The sequence below is a fragment of the Aristolochia californica genome, unplaced genomic scaffold (genome assembly GCF_029961685.1).
Source record: "Aristolochia californica isolate CCGP_79_NKW_82.1479 unplaced genomic scaffold, dmAriCali1.0.hap1 SCAF_14, whole genome shotgun sequence".
In the NCBI taxonomy this organism is placed as follows: Eukaryota; Viridiplantae; Streptophyta; class Magnoliopsida; order Piperales; family Aristolochiaceae; genus Aristolochia; species Aristolochia californica.
The window spans coordinates 5276961-5297171 of NW_027181815.1; the positions used below are offsets into that span (position 1 = coordinate 5276961).

Sequence of the window (20211 nt, forward strand, 5' to 3'; positions counted from 1 at the left end):
GTTTGGTTTCGCTAATATATGTTCATTACTTCCTTATGGACAAGTTCGGTTCCTTATTTATAAGGTTTTTGATAAAACTAGTTATTTTTTATATTTGTTTAAAAGCTACAAAGAAAGTTGATAAGTTGTACCTTCAATTAGAGTTTCCATGGCCTTATGATAAATTATGGCATCCATCGATCACTTTGTAATCCTTCGTAAATTTGGTTGATCGATTATACCTTCTTGTTGATCAATCAGTCAACTCCAATGAATATATTTTTATCTTGTTGCATCAAAATGCTCTAAAAGGTAGTTTTAAAAGGTATTATATATCCTATGCTCTAAAACATACTTTTATCAAAATTTTAAATTTGACTGAATATCTTAAATTGCCAGAGTTCTTGAGAATTTGCCTGATGGGATTGGTAAAGCTTCCAGAAGTCTCCGTGGCCGACGCCCTTGGCTCTGTGTTGTCAGTATTTGGACAAGAAAAAAACATTGGTTGCCGAAACAGAGATGGTTGGGAGGAAACAGGAGGAATTTAGGGATGCAATGCACTGTATTCTGGCGCGACTCGACGGGAACCAGCTCAGAATATTGTCCAGACGTGGAAATTCCAGTTTTCGGGTTTGGGGACGATTGGACTGGGGTGGGATTCAGCGCATTATGACGCGGGAGTGTCGGAGGCTTGTCGATGGATTACCAATTTATGCTCACAGACGGGAGATTCTCCGACAAATACACAGCCAACAGGTGAGGAGATGATGCTAGTTATTTTTCCCTCTACTTCTGTGTTGATTAGTCTTCTATCCAGTCTTCAAGCAACAGTTTTTAATGTCAATCCAAGAATTTTTATTTTAGTTTACTTGAAGATTCGAGGACGCATAGCTTTTCTTTCTTTTTTTCTCATTATGCGTAAGCTTCTCTAAACTTCGTATTGATTTTCAACATGTTTAGTATTTTAAATATCTGTTCTATCTTCATGTAAGATAAAGGAATGTATGAAACGTAAATCTGAAACGACGGGTACTTCTGTCAATATTTATTTGCTTTGGCCTGCTTCTATTGCAACAAGCGATGAACACGGAATTTAAAATGGTTATCTCGTGGTAATGCAGCATTTCCTACTAGGTACACAGGAATTAGACATATGGAATTGCTGAGACTTGGACCTTGGCTCAATTGCCTAAAGGGGTTTTTCAGGCCTCAAGTTCAAGTCTCCTAGGGTCTGGGGGTTACTGGCTATGAACCCGTTGAAGTAAAAACTTTAAAAAGATCCGACCTGATTTATTTTCTTTTTTACCATGTCCTCTTCTTCACTGCATGGCTATAAAGCATACTTTTGCATGAAGAACAAAACTATGTGTCTCCTTTCCAAGAATTACTCTTTTATTTTCCCCTCAGGTCATTGTCCTTATTGGGGAGACAGGTTGTGGGAAGAGTACCCAATTGGTGAAATTTATTTCAGGAGCTGGCCTAGCTAATGGGTCAAGTGTTTGCACCTCGCCTGGCAAAATTGCTGCCAGATCTTTGGCACAAAGAGTTTGGGAAGAAAGTTGTGGCACTATTCTGGTGCTTCTGTTGTTTGTTACCCTTCTTTTCATCACTCCAGAGATTCAACTCAAGCGTAATATTCACTACAGACCATTGTCTCCTGCAACATTGCATGTCTGATGCAAATTTGGTTGGCATCTCGTTCATAATTATGGATGAAGCCCATGAAAGAAGCTTAAATACTGATCTTCTCCTGGCACTGGAAAAAAAGCTCCTACTCCAAAAGCCTCATTTAAAGCTGATCATTATGTCACAGCTGTAGATGAAGAGAAGTTTTCAGACTGTTTCTTTGGTTGTGGGTTCCTTGATTTACAGGGAGAAGCAAACCATTGGACATTCAGTATATGCCATTTGCATACAATGAGAGCTCATTGAACACCACCTCACTGTATAATTCTGTCGCATGTGCTTCATATGTTTCGGATACCATTAAAGTTAAGAAAAATCCACAAGGTGGAGGATGATGGAGCCATTCTAGCATTTCTGACTTCTCAATCAGAATTGGAATGTACATGTACAAATTGCCAGATTCCTGCGGCAGTTGTGCTCCCGCTTCATGGAAAGCTTTCTACAAAAGAACAGATTTGGGTATTTCAGAAATATGCTGGGAAAATAAAATTTCCTGATGTATGTCGTTGATTCAGGCATGGTAAAAGAGAGCAGATTTGAACCAGGGAGTGGTATGAATGTGTGTAAGGTGTCTTGGGTCAGTCGTAGCTCTGACAATCTGGTAGGGCCTAATCGAACCAGACCAGGCAAGTGTTACAGGCTTTACTCTGAACAAGAACTTTGAACATTACCATCTCACCAGGAGCCCAAAATTTGCAAAGTGCACCTTAGGTTTGCTTTTCTCAGAATTCTTGCCGTGGGAATTTAAAATGTGCAAAATTTTGACTTTGTTGATGCACCAGATCCAAAGGCAATTGAGATGGCCATTCGTAATTTAGTCCAGTTAGGTGCAGTGATCTCAAAATATGAGATATTAGAGCTCACTGATGTTGGTAGGCACTTGGTCAAATTAGGTCTCAAACCAAAGCTGGGAAAGATTATCTTGGATGGCTGTGATTATGGACTAGGCCAGAGGGGTCTTGTTCTTGCACAAGTAATGACCAATCCCATTAGCATATTTTACCGAGTAGGTACTCAGGAAGAGAAATCTAAAGCAGACTGCCTTAAGGTCCAATTTTGCCATAGAGATGGAGACCTTCTCACTCTTTTTCTCTGTTTACAGGAAATGAGAGTGTGTGAGACAAGCAAGTAGAAACATATGGTGCTGGAACAACAGCATCAATGCAAATCCATGCCTAGACGTAAGGAGACTGTGTTGGAACTGGAACAGTGTCTTCCGCAAGAACTGAAAATTATTATTCCAGAGTACTGGAACCCAGTTCGCATGACAAAGCATTGAAGAAAGTAATACTTGCATCACTAGCAGAAAATGCGGCCATGTTTTCTGGGTATGATTGCCTTGGATATGAGGTGGCTTTAACTGTACAACGTGTAAAATTCCATCCCTCATGGTCTTTGTTGATATATGGCAAAAGCCAAGTTGGGTTGTTTACAGTGAGTACTATCAATTTCAAATCAAAATTTGGTCTGTGTGACTGCATTTGACTATGAATGTTTTTTTATACTTGAGCCAGCACCTCCCTTTGATATTTCAATGATAGAGGAACATATGTTGTAGAAAACTGTGATAACACGATTTTGAAGTGATCTTTTAAAATGTTTTTTTTTGTGGAAATAAGAAGCAGGCTGCATTGCTGTGTGAAAAATATTTGAACTGCTTGTGAGGACCCCCCGAATTGGCATTGATGTTGATTTTGCCAAAGGGGCAACTGAGTTCTTTGCCTCACCAAGAGACGTGAGAGAAGTTTCTGCTTTTTTAAACATGGCCTTGCAGTATGAAGCCAAATGGTTAATTGATGAATGCATTGAGAAATGCTTATTTCATGGTGCCCTGGTTATTCTCCTTCTGTGGCTCTGTTTGGCAGTGGGGCTGAAATTAAGCATCTTGAAATGGACAAAGAGTACTTGAATGTGGAAATTTACTCCGGTTCTACATTCTATTAATGACAAAGAGCTTCTTGTGATGTTTGATAAAAATGGTTGTCATGTAGATATTTCTACAGGTATGGTTGTATTGGACAAGAGAATGATGACTTGGAAAAGTGGGGTAAGATAACATTTCTTAGTTCAGAATCTGCTGAAAAGTATGTAGAAACTTGGATGGTGCTGATTTCTGTGGGTCTTTTATGAAGGTATTGCCTGAAAGTCAACCTTTCTGGGTCACGGGAGAGCCTATCCATTTCATTTAGTAAAGGCCAATGTTTCTTGTCACCATAGACCCTTCAAGGGTATTGCAATTGTTAGATGCAAGTTTGAGGATGTAGGTGCTGTTCTTGCTGAATGCTCAACCTTAATAATAGGTGGCAGGTTCGTTCACTGCAAAATTCAACAGATTCTTTTGTCTTAACTAGGCTTGGCCCGAATCTACAGAGCCAGAGATATGGGATGCTTTGAGAATTGTGACAAAGAGAACAATTTTTTTATGTTTTCCTGCTGAGAGGAGAAGCTATTGATAAGCCTTCTATTAATTCTTATGCAGACACCTCTACTTAGATTGCTGCTTTTATGCCAGGCAACAACACTTCAAATAGTACTTGTGGGATCCTGAACCAAAAGGTTATACATTGAAAGCTATAGTAACTTTTGATGGGAGTTTATATCTTGAGGCAGCAAATGCTTTGGAACACTTACAAGGTAGAGTTCTAATAGGCTGTCTGCCATGGCAAAAGATTCAATGTCAATAGATGTTTCACAATTCTGTATCTTGCCCTGGTTCTGTATATTTTGTTGTTAAGAAACAACTGGGCTCTTTACTCGAAGCTTCACCAGTTTGGAAGGTTGGTATTCTTTTTTACACATTGACTTAAGTTGTGCTGCTTTGTTAAACTATCAATTTATTTCTTTTGTCACTTCTTTTGGGTTCCGCTAACTTAGTGTTATGGGACATCCTGGTTATGGGTCTGGGTTAAGTACCTATGTCTTCCGCTCCTAACAGGCCGGTCTTTTGGGTAGTATTGGCTAGGTGTTTAACATTTGGTATCAGAGCCGACCCTTGGTCGCGAGTTCGATTCCCGGCAACGCTGTAGAGGCTGGATTTAAATACTGGTAGGGTCGTAGGATAAAAACCCGGGTCGGGCCAGTGTCTCTGCATCGCGCGCAAAGGCTGGATTAAAATACAGGTAGGTCGTAGGATAAAAACCCGGGTTGGGCCTGTGTCGTTGCGCCGCCGTGGTCGTCGGCTCGCGAAGGGGGGATGTGATGTTATAGGACATCCTAGTTATGGGCCTGGGTTAAGTACCTATGTCTTCCGCTCCTAACAAGCCGGTCTTTTAGGTAGTATTGGCTAGGTGCTTAACACTTACCTTGGTTTAATTTTATTTACATATGATGGTAAGTTATTTTAAAAAGGTTTTGGGGTCAAACATTGTGATGGTTAACTCTTGAGTCTACCTAGTTTGCTTTTTCTTACTTCATTAGCAGTTGAGTTTGAGTTTTTTTCTCTTTTATTGACTAGAATTGCCTGACTTTCCTTGTGCAGGTGTTTGTTGTAATCTTGAAAGAATGGAAAATGGTTTGTATAGTGTAAAGATCTCTTCAACTGGCACAAAGTTAACGGCTGATATGTGGAAGCCCCTTGAGCAGTTAATGAAAGGGAAAATTATCACTCATGCTAACCTCACTCCTAGTGTAATCAATCTTTTATTCTCACGGGAAGGGGTTGATCTCATGAAGAAACTGGAAAAAGACACACAAACTTAGATTCTTCATGACAAGCAGTGTATGAACATCAAAGTCTTTGGCTCTCTGGAGCAAGTGATTGTCGCTGAGTGCAAAGTTATCCAAACCTTGTTGCACCTTCATGAGAACAAGCAAATGGAAGTCTGCCTTCGAAGTGGAGACCTCCCACATGATCTTCTTAAAGAGGTGGTTCAAATATTCAGTCCTGAATTACATGGGCTGAAGGAGAAGGCACCTGATCTTTCCGAGGGAGCAAGAAATTGAAGAAAAAGGTAGAAGATGTAATTCTTGAGAAAGCACATTGCCTAACAAAGCAACCAAGTGGTTGACCAGTTCTGAAGGCGTGTGCTTTTGAGGTGGAGGAATGTTACCAGCTCAAAGTTTGTGGAGGCAGGTCCTGCCGACTTTGCTTGGTGGAGCAGTGAGTCTGCCATACGAAGTCGAGAAGGCTTTCCATGATGCTGCACTTTCACTGGGTGTAAATATAAGATCTTGTTTGCGGACTTGAGAACTCTTTTGTCGAAGGACAAATTGGATGATCTTTTAAGGCAGTAATGGGAGCATTTGTTGCATCTAGTGGTGGCGCGTATAGATATTGCCCAACCCCTGATTGAGCTGCATTTTACAAGACAGTGGAAAGTGATTCCTCTGAAATGCTGCTGCCATTTGCCTGTGGAGCTTGCTATGTTGAAACTTGCAGGAAGTGCCACTTGGAATATGATCCTTGTATGTCTTGTGAGCAGTACCGAGAGTTCACGGATGATCCAGACTTGGCATGGAATGAGTAGAGTAAGGGGAAGGAACACGTAAAGAAGTCTCCTATGCGTGGGTACACTATAGGGAAGGTGCAGGGTTATAGCCACATCGAGTGCAAATGTGGGAAACATATTTGTTGGGTTTGCTTCGAATGCTTTTTATCAGCGAATGTTATGCACATCTGAGGTCTGTTCATCTTACAATTGTCTGAGGCTTTATCGGTTGTATATATGCATGCATCGGTAAATAGATGAACTTGTAAATATAGATACAAGTTTTGAGTCTACACAGCCTTCTGTATTCTTCCTTCCAACTATTCACAGAAATTCGAGTTTCAAAAGTTTGCAGGCCTGCATAACTATACTTGGCACCTGATTCGTTCTTTGATAGCTGTCTTCTTTTCAGGAAAAAATAATGAAAGCAAAGTTAATTAAAGAAAGAAATATCTGCAACTCAGTGCAAGGCCAAAACTTGCAACCAGAAACAGGGCGAGAGCCCATCCTTGCGGAGTAACGTCTTCCTCTTCGTCTCTTGTCTCATCTCTTTGTTCCCCTTTCTGTGATAGAACAAGCTGTGATCTCATTTGGGAGATCTCGAGCTCAAGCAGCTTGAGCCATTGTTTGTAAGCAACTAACTGGGATGATTCCCGCCAAAACAGTTCTGCTAGATGATCCTTCTCAGCACATAAAGTAGAGGCTTTCTTCTCCGCTTCCCTCGCACGAGTCTGAGATAGATGCAGAGCTTTGAGAAGACCCAATTTGTCCTCAGGTTCATCTTGTGCCTCCACTCTGCTTCTATTTCTGTTATATGCGTCGAAAAAATAATCGAGTGTTAGTTCTAACATAGTTATTCGTTACGACTTGAAAGAAAATGATGAGCATCTGAGAATCAAGACTTACGTGGGAGGCCATAGCTGTAACACTGTAGCAGATTTTACGATCGCCTCCTTTTCCCCCGTGAAAACCTTGATGGGTGGGGGAAGATCGCAGTTCTGAAGGAGCTGATAGGATGCACGATGAGAAAAGGCGAAGCAATTGCAAATCTTCTCATCGTGACTTTCCCCTCCGTAAGCAAACTGGCAAGACAAACACAATTTTTTCTTGCCCTCCATAGTCTCCACTGGAACTCTATTTCGGAGGATTTTCTCTCGGCCAACCTCTTGCTTCGGCAGCAAGCTGAACGGTCCACAAGAACTCCGGGATGTTCAGATGAGCCGCAATCAACAACAAAAAGTAGAAAAATATTCTGATTGTTATTTCTTTATTTTAAAATGTGAGAGAGAGAGAGAGAGAGAGAGAGAGAGAGAGAGAGAGAGAGAGAAGAGACGGTTGGTGGGATTTTGAACGCTGTAGTTGAAGGTTGAAGAGAAGTGCCGAGATGTCCGAGTAAACGGCCTACTGCTCATCTCAACATTGTTTTCCAAACAAAGGTGCTTAAGGAACTGCTGAGTAGCTTGCATCGCACTCAACGACGATTAGATTGTCATGCAAGGAAAGGCTCAGTAAAACCTCTCAAGCTTGACTCTGAATAAAAAACTGATCCAATGGCACAGGAAAAGGAAAATCCCTTACTCCAAATTCTTCCCTAGCAAATCTGGACTCGCGACCCTTCTTCGTTTATCATGTTCACTTGTGCTTTTGTTTCTGAATATTTGAGTTTCACAGTTCACAGAGCAGAAATGAAGGATTTGCTAGACTGGTAAAATTGATAGCTCTTTTAATAACGTTCCTACTCGTCATTCGTATTAGTGTCTGCAGCACGAGTGAATGAGGAGAATCAATCACTTAAACGTACTAATCACTCGGTTATGGAATGAAACTTGATGATCACTCTGTCTTGTTATAAACATAAAAATTATATTGTTTTTAAAAGATTAATCGTTTAAGTGTGAAAAAGTCAACTTAATTAAATAAAGTGGACGAAAACAATACACCATGTCAAAAGGCTGGCAAATACAACTAAAAGATTAGTCGTTTAAGTACGAAAAGTCAACCTAATCAAGAGAGGTGGATCGAAACCACCTCTAACAAAACATCCTATTTTAATTTTATTTTTAATTTAGTAAAAAAAAGATAAACAACCAATTATAAGAGGTTTATTCGAACTAATAGGCTTTTGGCTACAACTACTCAAGTTAAATTAAATAATGGAAAGTTTATTTAACCATCAATTATTAATTTAAATTCCGTAATTTTACACATAACTTAAATTTAAATAGACAAATATTAACAAAAAACTGATATCTAAAATATCAATAAACAGATTTAAATTAACTAACAATATAAACGTAGGAAAAAAATTAAAAATAAAAAATAAACATAATTCACCAAGAAAAATTGACATATATTAAGAAGATAAACAGGTAATAATATATATATATATATATATCCTTGCTCGCAATTTAGCCGATAAAACGGAGAGGCTGCTCACGAATCACGACATACTGCAGTTGCTGTTGGGACAAAATGGGAGCTGTGACTCGGCTCCCTCTATCCATAGCGTCTCTCACGAGGGCTCCTCCTCCTTTAGGAGAATCTCATTTCACGAATCCAATTTTCTCGCCAAAACCACGTCTGTCTAAGCTCCTTCATACCTGTTCATCTTCGCAATTTTTCCTACTTCGCAGCGTTCCAAACGACTCCAACGAGCCTCTCTTCTTGGACGAAAATGGCGTCGTCGATGACATGGATGGTTACCTCAACTACCTTTCTCTGGAGTATGATTCAGTGTGGGACACCAAACCCTCATGGTATAATCTTCTCGTCGCTCTCATTTTCTCTTCCTTAAGTTCAATTTTTGGTTGGTTAGTGCCAAGTGTATCTCTTTCTGGTGCCTAACACCTCGGCTTCAGTGATTAGTGCTTTCGTTGATGATAGTAAAAGGGCTAATGTCGCCTATCTGCTTTCAAGGTGCAGTTATTTTTGTGTGTTTCCTCCGTTGGATATGTCAGGGAAAAGTAAAGTAATTTGTTGAAGTACAAAATTAACCGCTGATGCCAGAAACAAAATTTTGCCAGTAATGCATGTTTATCGATCTTAATATTTGGCAATTTCAGTTCTTGTAGTTAAAACATTTATTTAAATTCTCGTATAGAAAATTTTACTGTTATGATGGATTAGTTGTCTTTGAGTGTGTGAGAAGCAGCACATGAGCAATCTATGAGGCCACTTTCTTGAAACTGTAAATTTCATGTGGAAGTGGAGCAACCATAAAATAAGAAAAGGAATGGAACAGTAGCGGCATTGACCGAGCATCAATAATGAGGCACAAACCAAACAAAAGAACTATCTTGATACATCTCATGGAGCAATAGTCATGAGAGGAAGAAATCTAATTTTTCAACAGGTCAGAAGGTCGACCAAAGCCTCTCAGAAAATTAAATAGATTTAGTTAAGTTATGAATACAGATAACATTTTGCTGAATGTTGGCTTGTTGCTAATTTCGAGTTCATTTATCTTTGCTCCATAGCTCAAGTGGAGTTCCTTTATCTTAGCTCCATAGCTCAACTAGCCACTAATTAAGGATTGATTAGAGCAAACACTCTGTACACACTGGAGGTCAATCTACATATATATATATATATATATATATATATATATATAGTGACAAATGTATGCAGTTTTGACAACTGCTACTGGCTTGGTGTAAGCTCTTTCTTGGTGTTTTGGGCTCATGTTTCTGTCAGCACTTTGTACAGACTTCTGAACTTATTCCAGTTTCAGTTACACATAGAGCAACGATCAACATGTGAAGTTTTCTCATTCTCATCTTCTTTGCTACTGAAGGAGATGATGTTAGATATTTGCTCGGGAGAAAGTAAGGTGGTAGGAAACAAATAGTGCTTAACAATCTTCTCTTTTTTATTTTGAATTCATTACAACGGGATATATGCAGACCTCCCAATCTAAGGGGCTCGATCTCAAGATTTCCAACTAGAAAACCCCTCACGAGATCACTGAGCTGCAGCCCAAGTTTTCAAGGCTTACCAATCTTAGGGAGATATATGTACAGTACAGGGAATAGAAAGGGAGATTGCTTATCAGAAAATTCTTAGATAAATTAAACTTCAACTAATCCTATATCTCTATTCTGTTCTGATTTGGAGAAGCTGGATATCTTGGAAAAAGTGAATGGTGAGCTATGGAGGATTAAAAGGCAAAAATGTTACATACTTCTCCTTGTGCTAAGGACGCAAGGACTCATTAGTTCCATTTGTAGCATCTTTTTACAAAATTGTTGTTGTTTCATATGGTTGCAATGCACTGAATTGATTCTTGCATCGAAATTACGCCCTTCATCTAACTGTTTCTGTATCATTTTGGTCATTGAGAAATAGCACTCTTCCGAGCCTCCTCCCACTGTTTTTTTTTTCACAAAATTTTAAGCATTGAATATATGAATGCACCAGATAAGCTCTGGTTATTGTTTATGTTAGTGAACCTTAGGAAATTCTCCTCCTCTGACCTCCTAGCTTCTGTCTTCACCTAGGTGTCAGCCGTGGTCAATAACTCTTACAGGCGTGCTAGCAATTACTGGTAGCTGGGCACTACTGCATTCAGCTGTGGTCACAGCAATTGTCTTCTCACTGATTTGCACTTGGTGGTACATCTTTCTGTATGCATATCCCCAGGTCGTGACTCATTCTTTTATGCTTTAAACTTTTTTTCATCACAACGCAGTAAATCCGTTTCACGTTCAAATTTAAGATTTTTATCCGATTTCATTTGATTCATTACATGCAACAGCTTGGAGATACTGTCCATTTGTACTAGTTGCAACGGTTCAGTTTCACCTATTCGAATTTTCTGCAACATACCTATGGCGAGTAGTCTTTGTACAGTTTCAAATCGATGAAAATTGCAGTATTTCTTAGCCCAGGCTTTCCCATTTCGCAGGAATACACGGCAATGATAGCTGAGCGAAGAAAGAAAGTCAGTAGCGGTATAGAAGACACCTTTGGTCAGAGAAAAAGACAATGATGTCAACCCCAACTGTTGCAGGCCATCCAGCAAGAGATTATTCGCCATTTTCAAAAAGTTACAGGATACCAGAGTCTGTGATCAGATGTTGCATTAATCAGCTTTATGTATGCACATACATACGGGAACTGCTGCAGCAAAACAAAGAATCCATTTGATTAACCAATTTATGGACCATCGACGTTCCAAATGAACTGAACCTTACACTTTATTCAACATTGGAATCTGTCTCCTTCATGTCATGAAATTTATTAAACTATTAACGCAGTCCAGTGTGTAAACATTGAAAGCTAAGACGGTAGATGTACAAATGGAACTTCTCATCGATGAACATATACATCCTGAATGATCTTCGAACGTATCTATTGTGAATTTATATGCTGGAATCGTATTTCTGTTTTCCTCACATGGTGGAGATACACTACACCATTGCTCTACATGCATTGGACGCCTTAATTTTTGTGTCGAGACATCGCTCTTGGATACAAATAAGCGAGCATCAGTACTTATAGCAAAATGGTGAGAAAGTTTTTCAAAAGCACCCACGACCTCGGTGTGGATTCCTCACAGTTAAATCGACAACTTGAGCCTCCAAACTGTAGCCTTTTTGCCACCATATCATTCATGCATCTTGAACCCATATCCTTACTGTTCTATCCTCGTCAAGACCCGCTGATGCAATTTTGTTCTCAGTTGGGTGGCAAGATACGGAGATCACAGTATCTTTGTGGCCTTCTAATTTTTGAATCATGTTTTTCCCTTGCAGATCCCATAAGTAGACACACTTGTCCTCAGAACCACTTACTATATACTTGCCGTTTGTAACTGAAAATGTGGAAGTTATACAGTATACTCTGTTGAGATGACCAGTGTAGAGTTTTAGAAACTTCCCCGATGAATAGTTCCACAGCTTCTGCAAAATGGTAAAGAAAGAGTGAGTAATAAAACTTATATCATTTACAAGAAAGAGGAGAACAAATAAGAAACTAATGATGGTTGGCAAATAGTTTCAGGAGTAATGGAAAACCCAACACAGTTGCACGTGATTTTTCGAAACATGAGTTATAACATATGATGAAGCCTGAGACCTCGATTATCCATATTGGTATGCAAAAAGTATCTTTATTAAAAAAAAGAATAATCCCATATTGATTAATCTCAAGAAAAATCTTGCGATCATTAGTCGGAACAAAAAGGTCTTCTTACTTTGGCTACTTAATCATTAATTATAGAAAACCACGGTGCCCATAGGCGACCTATTACATGCTGGTCAAGCCAACTATTACATGCTTAGCCTTCTGCAGCTGATAGAAAAGGGAATGGATTCAGTTCTGAACAGACCACCATAGGAAAGGATCTCTCAGGCCAATCAAGAGTTTTTCAATAGTTCCCAACATGAAGAAACTGCTAATTGTAGCACTAACTTAATTGAATGCATTTGTGAAAATATCAGCAAATTAAGGTCCATTAGCAAAGAAACTTGTTCTTCTTAAGGATTCACAATGATGGTTGTACTGTTGAACATTCTGAAATACACATTTGAAGTAATATTATAAAACACACCAAGTAGTTGAATCAATGCAAACTCCAGAGTGTACTAGATTATAGCAAGCGAAGTCTACATAAAAAAGCAAAACTCAAACTAAAAGCAGCCTTTTTGTTCGTTTATTTAGAGAAGTTATGGGGCCCTGTGTACATGATGTTGCAACATTTTTTGTATTCACTACATTTTGCAGTCTACTGCAATCATTCACAATGTCAGTAATGGACGACATCACAGCCACACCAGCAGACAAGCAACCTTCTCAAAATTGTGTAAAAGGTAATCTTCAAGAGAAAATTGTGAAAATTGTTGAAAGGTTCTTGCTTAAGAAAGCAGCCCAGTATACACTAGTCAGGGACAACCAAGATAATCAACAGGCTATAAAGGTTTTAATACTAACCATTACATAGTCAAACTCACAAAAAAGTAACATCTTGCTCAACTACCTAAACCAGATATCAAGTGTATTACTCAATGGCCACATGAAACATCTTCTTATATGAGGTTTTGGATTCAAGTTCCACAGTTAACTGGGATATCCAAAGTTTCACAGTTAACAGGGATATCCAAAGTTCCACATATATATAGTTATCTATAAGCATTTAGTAATTTTTTTCTACGTATCACCAATACCCTATAGTAAATATAAGTAGGTCTACAACAAAATCAGTGTTTGTCTGACAGGAAAGCATTAGAAGAAATGAACGGAAGAAAATTTTCCTTTTGCCCAAAATTTGTTGCCATTTGTGTGCTAAATTTTGGGAAAGGGAAAATTTTCTAGTTGATTCCGCTTGTCTTCAAAACGTTAAGTGTATAGGAACACGAGTTTCCTATTACTTCAATAGGAAACCATAGAAAAACTAAACTAAAAATCATTAAAGTGGTCCTTCACCTCTTACCTGCACCTGGTATTTAATTATTTGTAAAGCCTTTCTCTCTGTTTCAACTGTAGACATACGCACTACAAGTAATTTTTACACTGTTTCCTATGGCGGCACAAATACAAGAAAACCAGTACAAGGGAAATTTTTTCCCATAGAAATTTTTTCAATAGCAAAACTAGTCAAAGAGAATGATTTTCCTGTCAGTTTCTTTACTTATGGCAGCTCGAATAGACCCAGAGTAAAAAAACCCTCTCTGTCTTGAGCAGTGCTGAAGAAACTTAACCAGGGGTAGCTGTTGTATCAAATTATAACAGAAACATGTCCACAACTCAGCTAAAGACATGGAAATCATCGGAGAAGCTCAAGGTGTACCCGAACAATGGCCCCATAACATGTGGATAATTGAAGAATCATTCGTTTGTTGGACAACATTAAAACAAGCTACCGCGGCTGCTCAGTTAAACGGCAGGCTGTTAGCAATTCCCCTTTCAGAACAAATCACTAATCGACCAGAAAGCACATTAACCGGAGTATCACGTAATTAAACTTGCATAGTTTTGGACAGGGCAAAGTAAGAAAGAGTGAATAAAAAAAGGAAACAAGAAAGTACCAGAGTATCGTTGAGGGTGGCTACAAGTATGAACTTGCCATTAGGAGAGAACTTGGCGAAAGATACCGCCGGGACCTTATCATCTATAAGAGTCTTGAGGCAGGCACCGGTGGCGGCATCCCAGATCTTGCAAGAGCCGTCGTGGCTACCGGAGACGATAATGGAGCCATCCCTAATAAAATGAACGGAGGTGACAGGGTCGGAATGAGCCTCAATGACACGAACACATTTGCCGGTCTTGACATCCCAAATCCTAAGGGTGTGATCGAAGGCGCCGGATACGATGAGATTGGACTGGGGATTGAAATTGACACAGAAGACGAAGCCGGAGTGACCCTTGAGGGTTTTGACGCATTCGTAATTGTGGGCGTCCCAAATCCGGAGGGTACGGTCGTCGGAGGCAGAGCAAACGTAGTGAGAGTCAGAGGACCAGGCGAGGTCAGAGACGCCCTCGGAATGACCGACGAGGCGGCAAAGCGGGTCGAAGGTTGCGGAGGAGTAGATGATGAGGGTTTTGTCGAGGGAGGAGGAGGCGAGAAGGGTGCCGTCGTTGGAGAATTTAACGCAGGATACGGCGCGGGTGTGACCCGTAAGTACGCGGAGATGACGATACGGCCGATAGGGAGCTGTTTGAGAAGGCGGATTTCCACTTCCCGTAGCCATGAAAGAGGAGAGAAACCTGAAGCCTTCTGCCCTCTCTTTTTCTGCTTAATAATCACTGTGAAAAGGTCGATCATAACCGAGTCGCGTCTGCTAAGAGCAAAGGGGTGTCCTGAACCGGTAAGGATCGCCCTAAAGGCCCGGACCCCGAGTCGGAATCTCAAGTTCTAGGTTCTGATTAAGTTGACCCAAAACCCGATTCGGTTTTTGACAAAGTTTAAAGTAATGTAAGCAGAGTATAATCACTACCTTCAAAATTTAGAGATTTTTATTGTCATTAAACTAGTGTTATAGACTTGGTTGATTATGTTAGTTTTATTGGGTCAATTGAAGACCCCTTTCAGCACCAAACCGGAAAAAGCCCTTTGTCTTCAATTGGTTCAATTGAAGACCCCGTGGACAGCTAAAGGGTGTGATCATGGGTAGACCATTGTCTTCTTTCTTTGGTCTTCTTTGTTGGCACTGTCACTGAAAAATGTAACACAGCTCGACAAAAGAGCAACAAATGTGGGCACATCAAATTTGGTTTGATGGCTTGAGACTCCCAAATTCTAATCATCTAGCCCACGAGGATATCATCTCTTTCGAATCCCACAATGCATACTATGTTGGTAAGTTGTAACATATGAGTTATCATTCATATAGAGAGTCTTGAGACCCCGTCAAAAATAGTGCAAGGGTAGACATCTATCACTAGTTGGGTATGTTACTTCACTCGAATTAGTGTTAATAGGTTGTCGATGTACAAATGGATCTAATCCTCTAAGTAAAACAACAAATAAAGTTACAAGATTTCAAGTGACATAAGGTCATATCTAGTCGGTAGCTGTAATAGTCATCAATGGGGCTGTAATAAAAGTTGACAATTATCCCAGATGTTACAATATACCCACCCACCAGAAAGAGACATTCGACTTGATTTTTCTTTGTGATGACTCAACTCGTTGGAAAAGTTCCAAGAGAAAAATAGGATTCGTGACAGTAATAGTTGACTGTGAATTGTAATAACAAGACGTCACGTCTTTAACTAATCACACCCTCGTTGTTCTCCGTTCAGCACTAGCAGCCTGGACTGGACTATCGGTTCTTATTGACCATGCACAGATGGAACCATGGACTGGTTTCTTATACGAGCGAAAGAAATTAATCGTGGGAGGAAGCCGGAAAGTAGAACACGAAATTGACAAAATGTGACAATGGCGACGTTCGCTGGCCTCATTTTGTCAAGATGTTGGGTTACTAGAAATTGATAGCCAGCCACCATGCTGGGAAACAGGCATCTGTTTCACGTCACGAAAGAGAAAAAAGTTTCCTCCCATTTGGAAGTGGCTCACCTGACGTGGACGGACAGCTCATGCTGATACCATCTGACATCAGCCGCACACGCAGATCAAGTGGGCCCTCCAAGGAACCGGGGGGCTCACAAGTGATCTCGTCTTGTGGAGAATATGGTGATAATGAGCAATGCACGCGGTTTATGCGTGGTAAGGTGAGAGTGATGATGACAAGTCTCCGCACGCTTTCTCCCCTCCCACCAAATTCCAATGCCCATGCCATTGATTCATCATCATCTTTTATCCTTTTCCTCTTCCATGCTTCCTGCAACATCGATCACCCTTCTCTCTCCGTACCCTCTTCCACTTCGCCGCCGTCCGATCGCCCACATCTACATCAATACGCAGGAAAACGAAATACTTTTTAATGTGTAGTCATGTCCAACGACGGATGTGCGCTAGGTCTGATGCGAAGAGGATTTCAGAATGGAGATGATGGTCGAGGGGATGTCGTTGCATGGTGGTGCCTCGAGTAGACGGTGCATGATCCTGTCCAAATTCCATCTGGCAACAGACGGATAATAATCAAACAGTAACCAGCCCGACGGGAAAGAGTTACAGAGAAGATGAAAGGGGATGGAAAAGACACATATAATGAGTGTCGTGCTGCTGTTTCTCTTGGAACTTCCAGACCTCAAACGCATATTGTTGCCGTAAAGTAGATGCACTCTTTCCATGGCGTGTGGACCTCTTCCATCATCCTTACTGCTCACTGCTCTGCGGGTTTCTCTACCCCCAGTCTATTCTCAGACTTTAAAAAAAAAAGAAAAAAAAAAAAAAAGAGTTCTCAATGTACAAAAGATTTTCATTTTTCTGTCCGCACATCATCATCTCCCCACCACCTCCAACCTCCATCATCATTCACCTGTCTCTCTCTACGTACAGAGCATATGGGATGTAGGTATACCAGAAGGGGACACCTTTTCACGCGGTCGTATCGGTAAAACCCCAGGGAATCAGATATGGTTGCGAAAATCCATGCGGCTTACCTCCTTTTCTTGCCCCACTACAAATCCTTCCCCATTATTTTCTTCAATTCAACTCAAAGGAATTATCACTCTCATCGATTCTTCTGCCACCTACTTACATATAATACTCTCCTGCCTCTCCCATCTTCCTTCACCAGCCCACATTCTCTCTCTCTCTCTCTCTCTCTCTCTCTTCTGTCCCTCGCTGTCTTTTGCGTAACGTAGCTCTCCAACAAGGAGTCTTCAACTGTGTTTGAATTGCAGAAAATGGGTGAGATTGCTGGTTCCAATGGGAATGGCAATGGCAATGGCAATGTTATCTATGGAACCGCCAACATAGGTGGAGAAGGTCGCAGGAAGAGCTGTTGGTACGAAGAAGAGATTGATGAGGACTTGAGATGGTCTTTTGCTCTCAACAGGTAAACATTACATGCAGTTTTCGATTAAACTTCTTTCGTTTTCTGCCTTCTCTGTTCTTCCTGTTTTTTTTGTATTTTGATTAAATTATCAAAACAAGCAAAGAAAAGGGAAAGTAGCACCGTGTTTTCAGTTTTTAATTCCACGACGAGGCTTTTGAGTGATTCCAGAGAGTTTTGTATAAAAAATGTTCAAACAGAAAAAAAAAAACAATTTGTATGTTGGTGGGAAGAGCAGGGTCCAATCCTGAAAAGGTTCAAGACAAGAAAGAGCTGAAAGTTTGAAAGTGAAAAAGGTTGAACTGGAAATTTAGATTATAAAAGTGTCTTCACGTGGGGCTGAAAGTAAAGAAACATAACCTATTCTTTGTAATATAAGCCTCGCAAGTTGCCTTCGAAGAGAACTACTGTGGGACGGCCTTTGCGCTTATAGATTATAAATCACTCTTTTGCAGCATTTTACATACTGGAGCCAGTCAATACCAGGACATTGCATTGCTGGACACCAAACCCTTTGGCAAGGTTTGTGCTTCAATTTACAAGTTAGAAACTGAAATCAACTTGTAGCTTTCTTATCCAAGGCCTCTTTTTCTGACTTTCAGTTTTTGATACAGGCCCTTGTCATTGATGGGAAGCTTCAAAGTGCTGAAATAGATGAGTTCATCTACCATGAATGCCTTGTTCATCCAGCACTCCTTCATCACATCAAGTAATAACTGTTTACTTGTCAATCTCTTAATTTTTCTTTTTTATTGCTGTTTTATCTTTCTTTCTTTTACACAAAAAATACTATTCAAGTTCAAATTTCACATTTTCATTTCAGTCCAAGAACCATTTTCATAATGGGAGGTGGTGAAGGTTCCACGGCAAGAGAGATACTCAGACATAAGACTGTGGAGAAGGTAGTCATGTGTGACATTGACGAGGTATATGAATTGTGATGGATACTCTGTACTCAAAAGTCGTTTTCCTCTGCACAGCACAATTCACTGGTGTCTTCCGTTTAACAGGAAGTTGTGGATTTCTGCAAGTCTCATCTGCAAGTAAACAAGGAAGCCTATTCTGATTCCAGACTCGAGCTTATCATTAACGATGCCAGGTTTCCTACCTCAGCTCTGGAGTTCTGATCGTATTGACATTGATTGGTTTCTATACGGTCTTATCGCAATTGTTTACCTGCTCCGTTTCGCAGGGCTGAGCTCGAAAATAGGGAAGACCGCTTCAATGTCATCATCGGCGACCTGGCGGATCCCATCGAAGGCGGACCCTGTTATCAGCTCTACACTAAATCCTTTTACGAATTCATCGTGAAGCCTAAACTCAACGAAGGAGGCATCTTTGTGACACAGGTATTCGCAGGGGTACATCACCTTTGCTAAACAATCCATTTCGAGATGTCGACTGTAATTCCCTCATTTAATCTTTGAAATTTTCACTGCAGGCCGGACCCGCTGGAGCTTTCAGCCATACTGAAGTTTTCTCCTGTATCTACAACACATTAAGACAGGTTTTCAAACGTGAGTACAGTGTTTCTTTTTCAGGTATTGTAACCGGAGTCTCGTAGGAATTGTGAAGGTAACCAGTGCTTGCCTGTTCTCGCAGATGTTGTGCCATATTCAGCTCACATCCCTTCATATGCTGACACATGGGGATGGGTAATGGTAAGTAGACCACTTCCCACACTGAGTGATTTGAATGGAACAAACGAAGATTTAGCAATTGTGGTAAAATAATTGCAGGCATCGGACTCCCCTTTAACGGCTGACGTAGAAGAGCTGGACACAAGAATCAAGCGGCGAATCAAGGGTGAGAACAGATACATTGACGGCAAAACTTTCGCATCTGCCTCAACCCTAAGCAAAGTCGTCAGGAAATCGTAAGTGGCAGCCTTTTAAAAAGTCTTCTTTTTTCTCGAGGTGTTTATGAAAATGCTGTGGGGGGGGGGGGCATTGCCGGTTTGTCTGTGGAAACAACTTTCATGAAACGAGGGAGAAAAGATGGTAATTGATTTCATGTCTCGTTCGTTCGTCTTTTAAGATGAAAAGGGCCCTTGCCTTTTTTTCAGATGAGAGGAAGTGGATATTTTAAACCCTTGTTTGGTATTGACTTTGGGAAGTATCTCTGTAACAGTTTGGCTAAGGAAACGCAGGTGTACACCGAAGGTACAGCCAGGTTCATCTACGGCCATGGAACTGCCCACAAAGCCTAGGCGGTGGCTGGGGCCAGATTGAAGCGCAGACTCTCTTCCTCCTGTTTGTCGTGTCAACAACATGAATGTGGACAAACCGCTTGCTTACAGTATATTATACAAGTATATGAATGCAATTTGTATCTCCTAACTAGTTTTTTGTTTACTTTCGAAGAATATGATATTTTTACGTTGTTAGCCCTCTAGTCATCGTGGGGATTGTCAATGTGCAAAGGAATTCAATCGATTTCTTCTGCACTCGGCATTTAATTACATATGAGAAATGCAACAGCTTGATCAGAACTGTTATTCAAACGGACAATATATTGTGACTCCCCCATAGATTATACCAAATTAATAATGGCATATGGGACTGATGCTGCCAGTTTTCACCACGGATATTAAAAATCAACCCAATAATGAGCTAAGAAAATACGCTAAGATGAAACCTTACCCAATAATGAGCTGGTTTAACAGTTCTCTGACAATGGATACCCCCCACTTCCCATATGACTGCCACCAATCAACA

At 40.4% G+C, this 20211-nt stretch overlaps 3 protein-coding genes and 2 pseudogenes across 3 annotated transcripts; 4 read left to right on the forward strand and 1 right to left on the reverse strand.

Annotated features, from left to right (window-relative positions):
* The first annotated feature begins 414 nt into the window (after positions 1-414).
* On the forward strand, positions 415-3399 carry LOC137950514 (ATP-dependent RNA helicase DEAH11, chloroplastic-like; annotated as a pseudogene).
* LOC137950286 (ATP-dependent RNA helicase DEAH11, chloroplastic-like) lies at positions 3262-6494 on the forward strand (annotated as a pseudogene).
* A 2047-nt stretch (positions 6495-8541) lies between these two features.
* LOC137950853 (uncharacterized) lies at positions 8542-11269 on the forward strand. Its single transcript, XM_068797500.1, has 3 exons — positions 8542-8848; positions 10589-10730; positions 10996-11269. Exons 1-3 carry the CDS (start codon positions 8565-8567, stop codon positions 11077-11079), a joined length of 510 nt encoding a protein of 169 aa, XP_068653601.1. The 5' UTR covers positions 8542-8564; the 3' UTR covers positions 11080-11269.
* Positions 11270-11291: 22 nt separating this feature from the next.
* Positions 11292-14819, reverse strand: LOC137950852 (COMPASS-like H3K4 histone methylase component WDR5B). The gene is made up of 2 exons (XM_068797499.1): positions 14117-14819; positions 11292-11992 (listed from the first exon to the last, which is right to left on the reverse strand). Exons 1-2 carry the CDS (start codon positions 14777-14779, stop codon positions 11702-11704), a joined length of 954 nt encoding a protein of 317 aa, XP_068653600.1. The 5' UTR covers positions 14780-14819; the 3' UTR covers positions 11292-11701.
* A 2349-nt stretch (positions 14820-17168) lies between these two features.
* Positions 17169-20011, forward strand: LOC137949986 (thermospermine synthase ACAULIS5-like). Its single transcript, XM_068796291.1, has 10 exons — positions 17169-17497; positions 17950-18016; positions 18109-18203; positions 18318-18420; positions 18505-18593; positions 18687-18843; positions 18936-19011; positions 19097-19155; positions 19234-19370; positions 19625-20011. Exons 1-10 carry the CDS (start codon positions 17346-17348, stop codon positions 19701-19703), a joined length of 1014 nt encoding a protein of 337 aa, XP_068652392.1. The 5' UTR covers positions 17169-17345; the 3' UTR covers positions 19704-20011.
* The last annotated feature ends 200 nt before the right edge of the window (positions 20012-20211 follow it).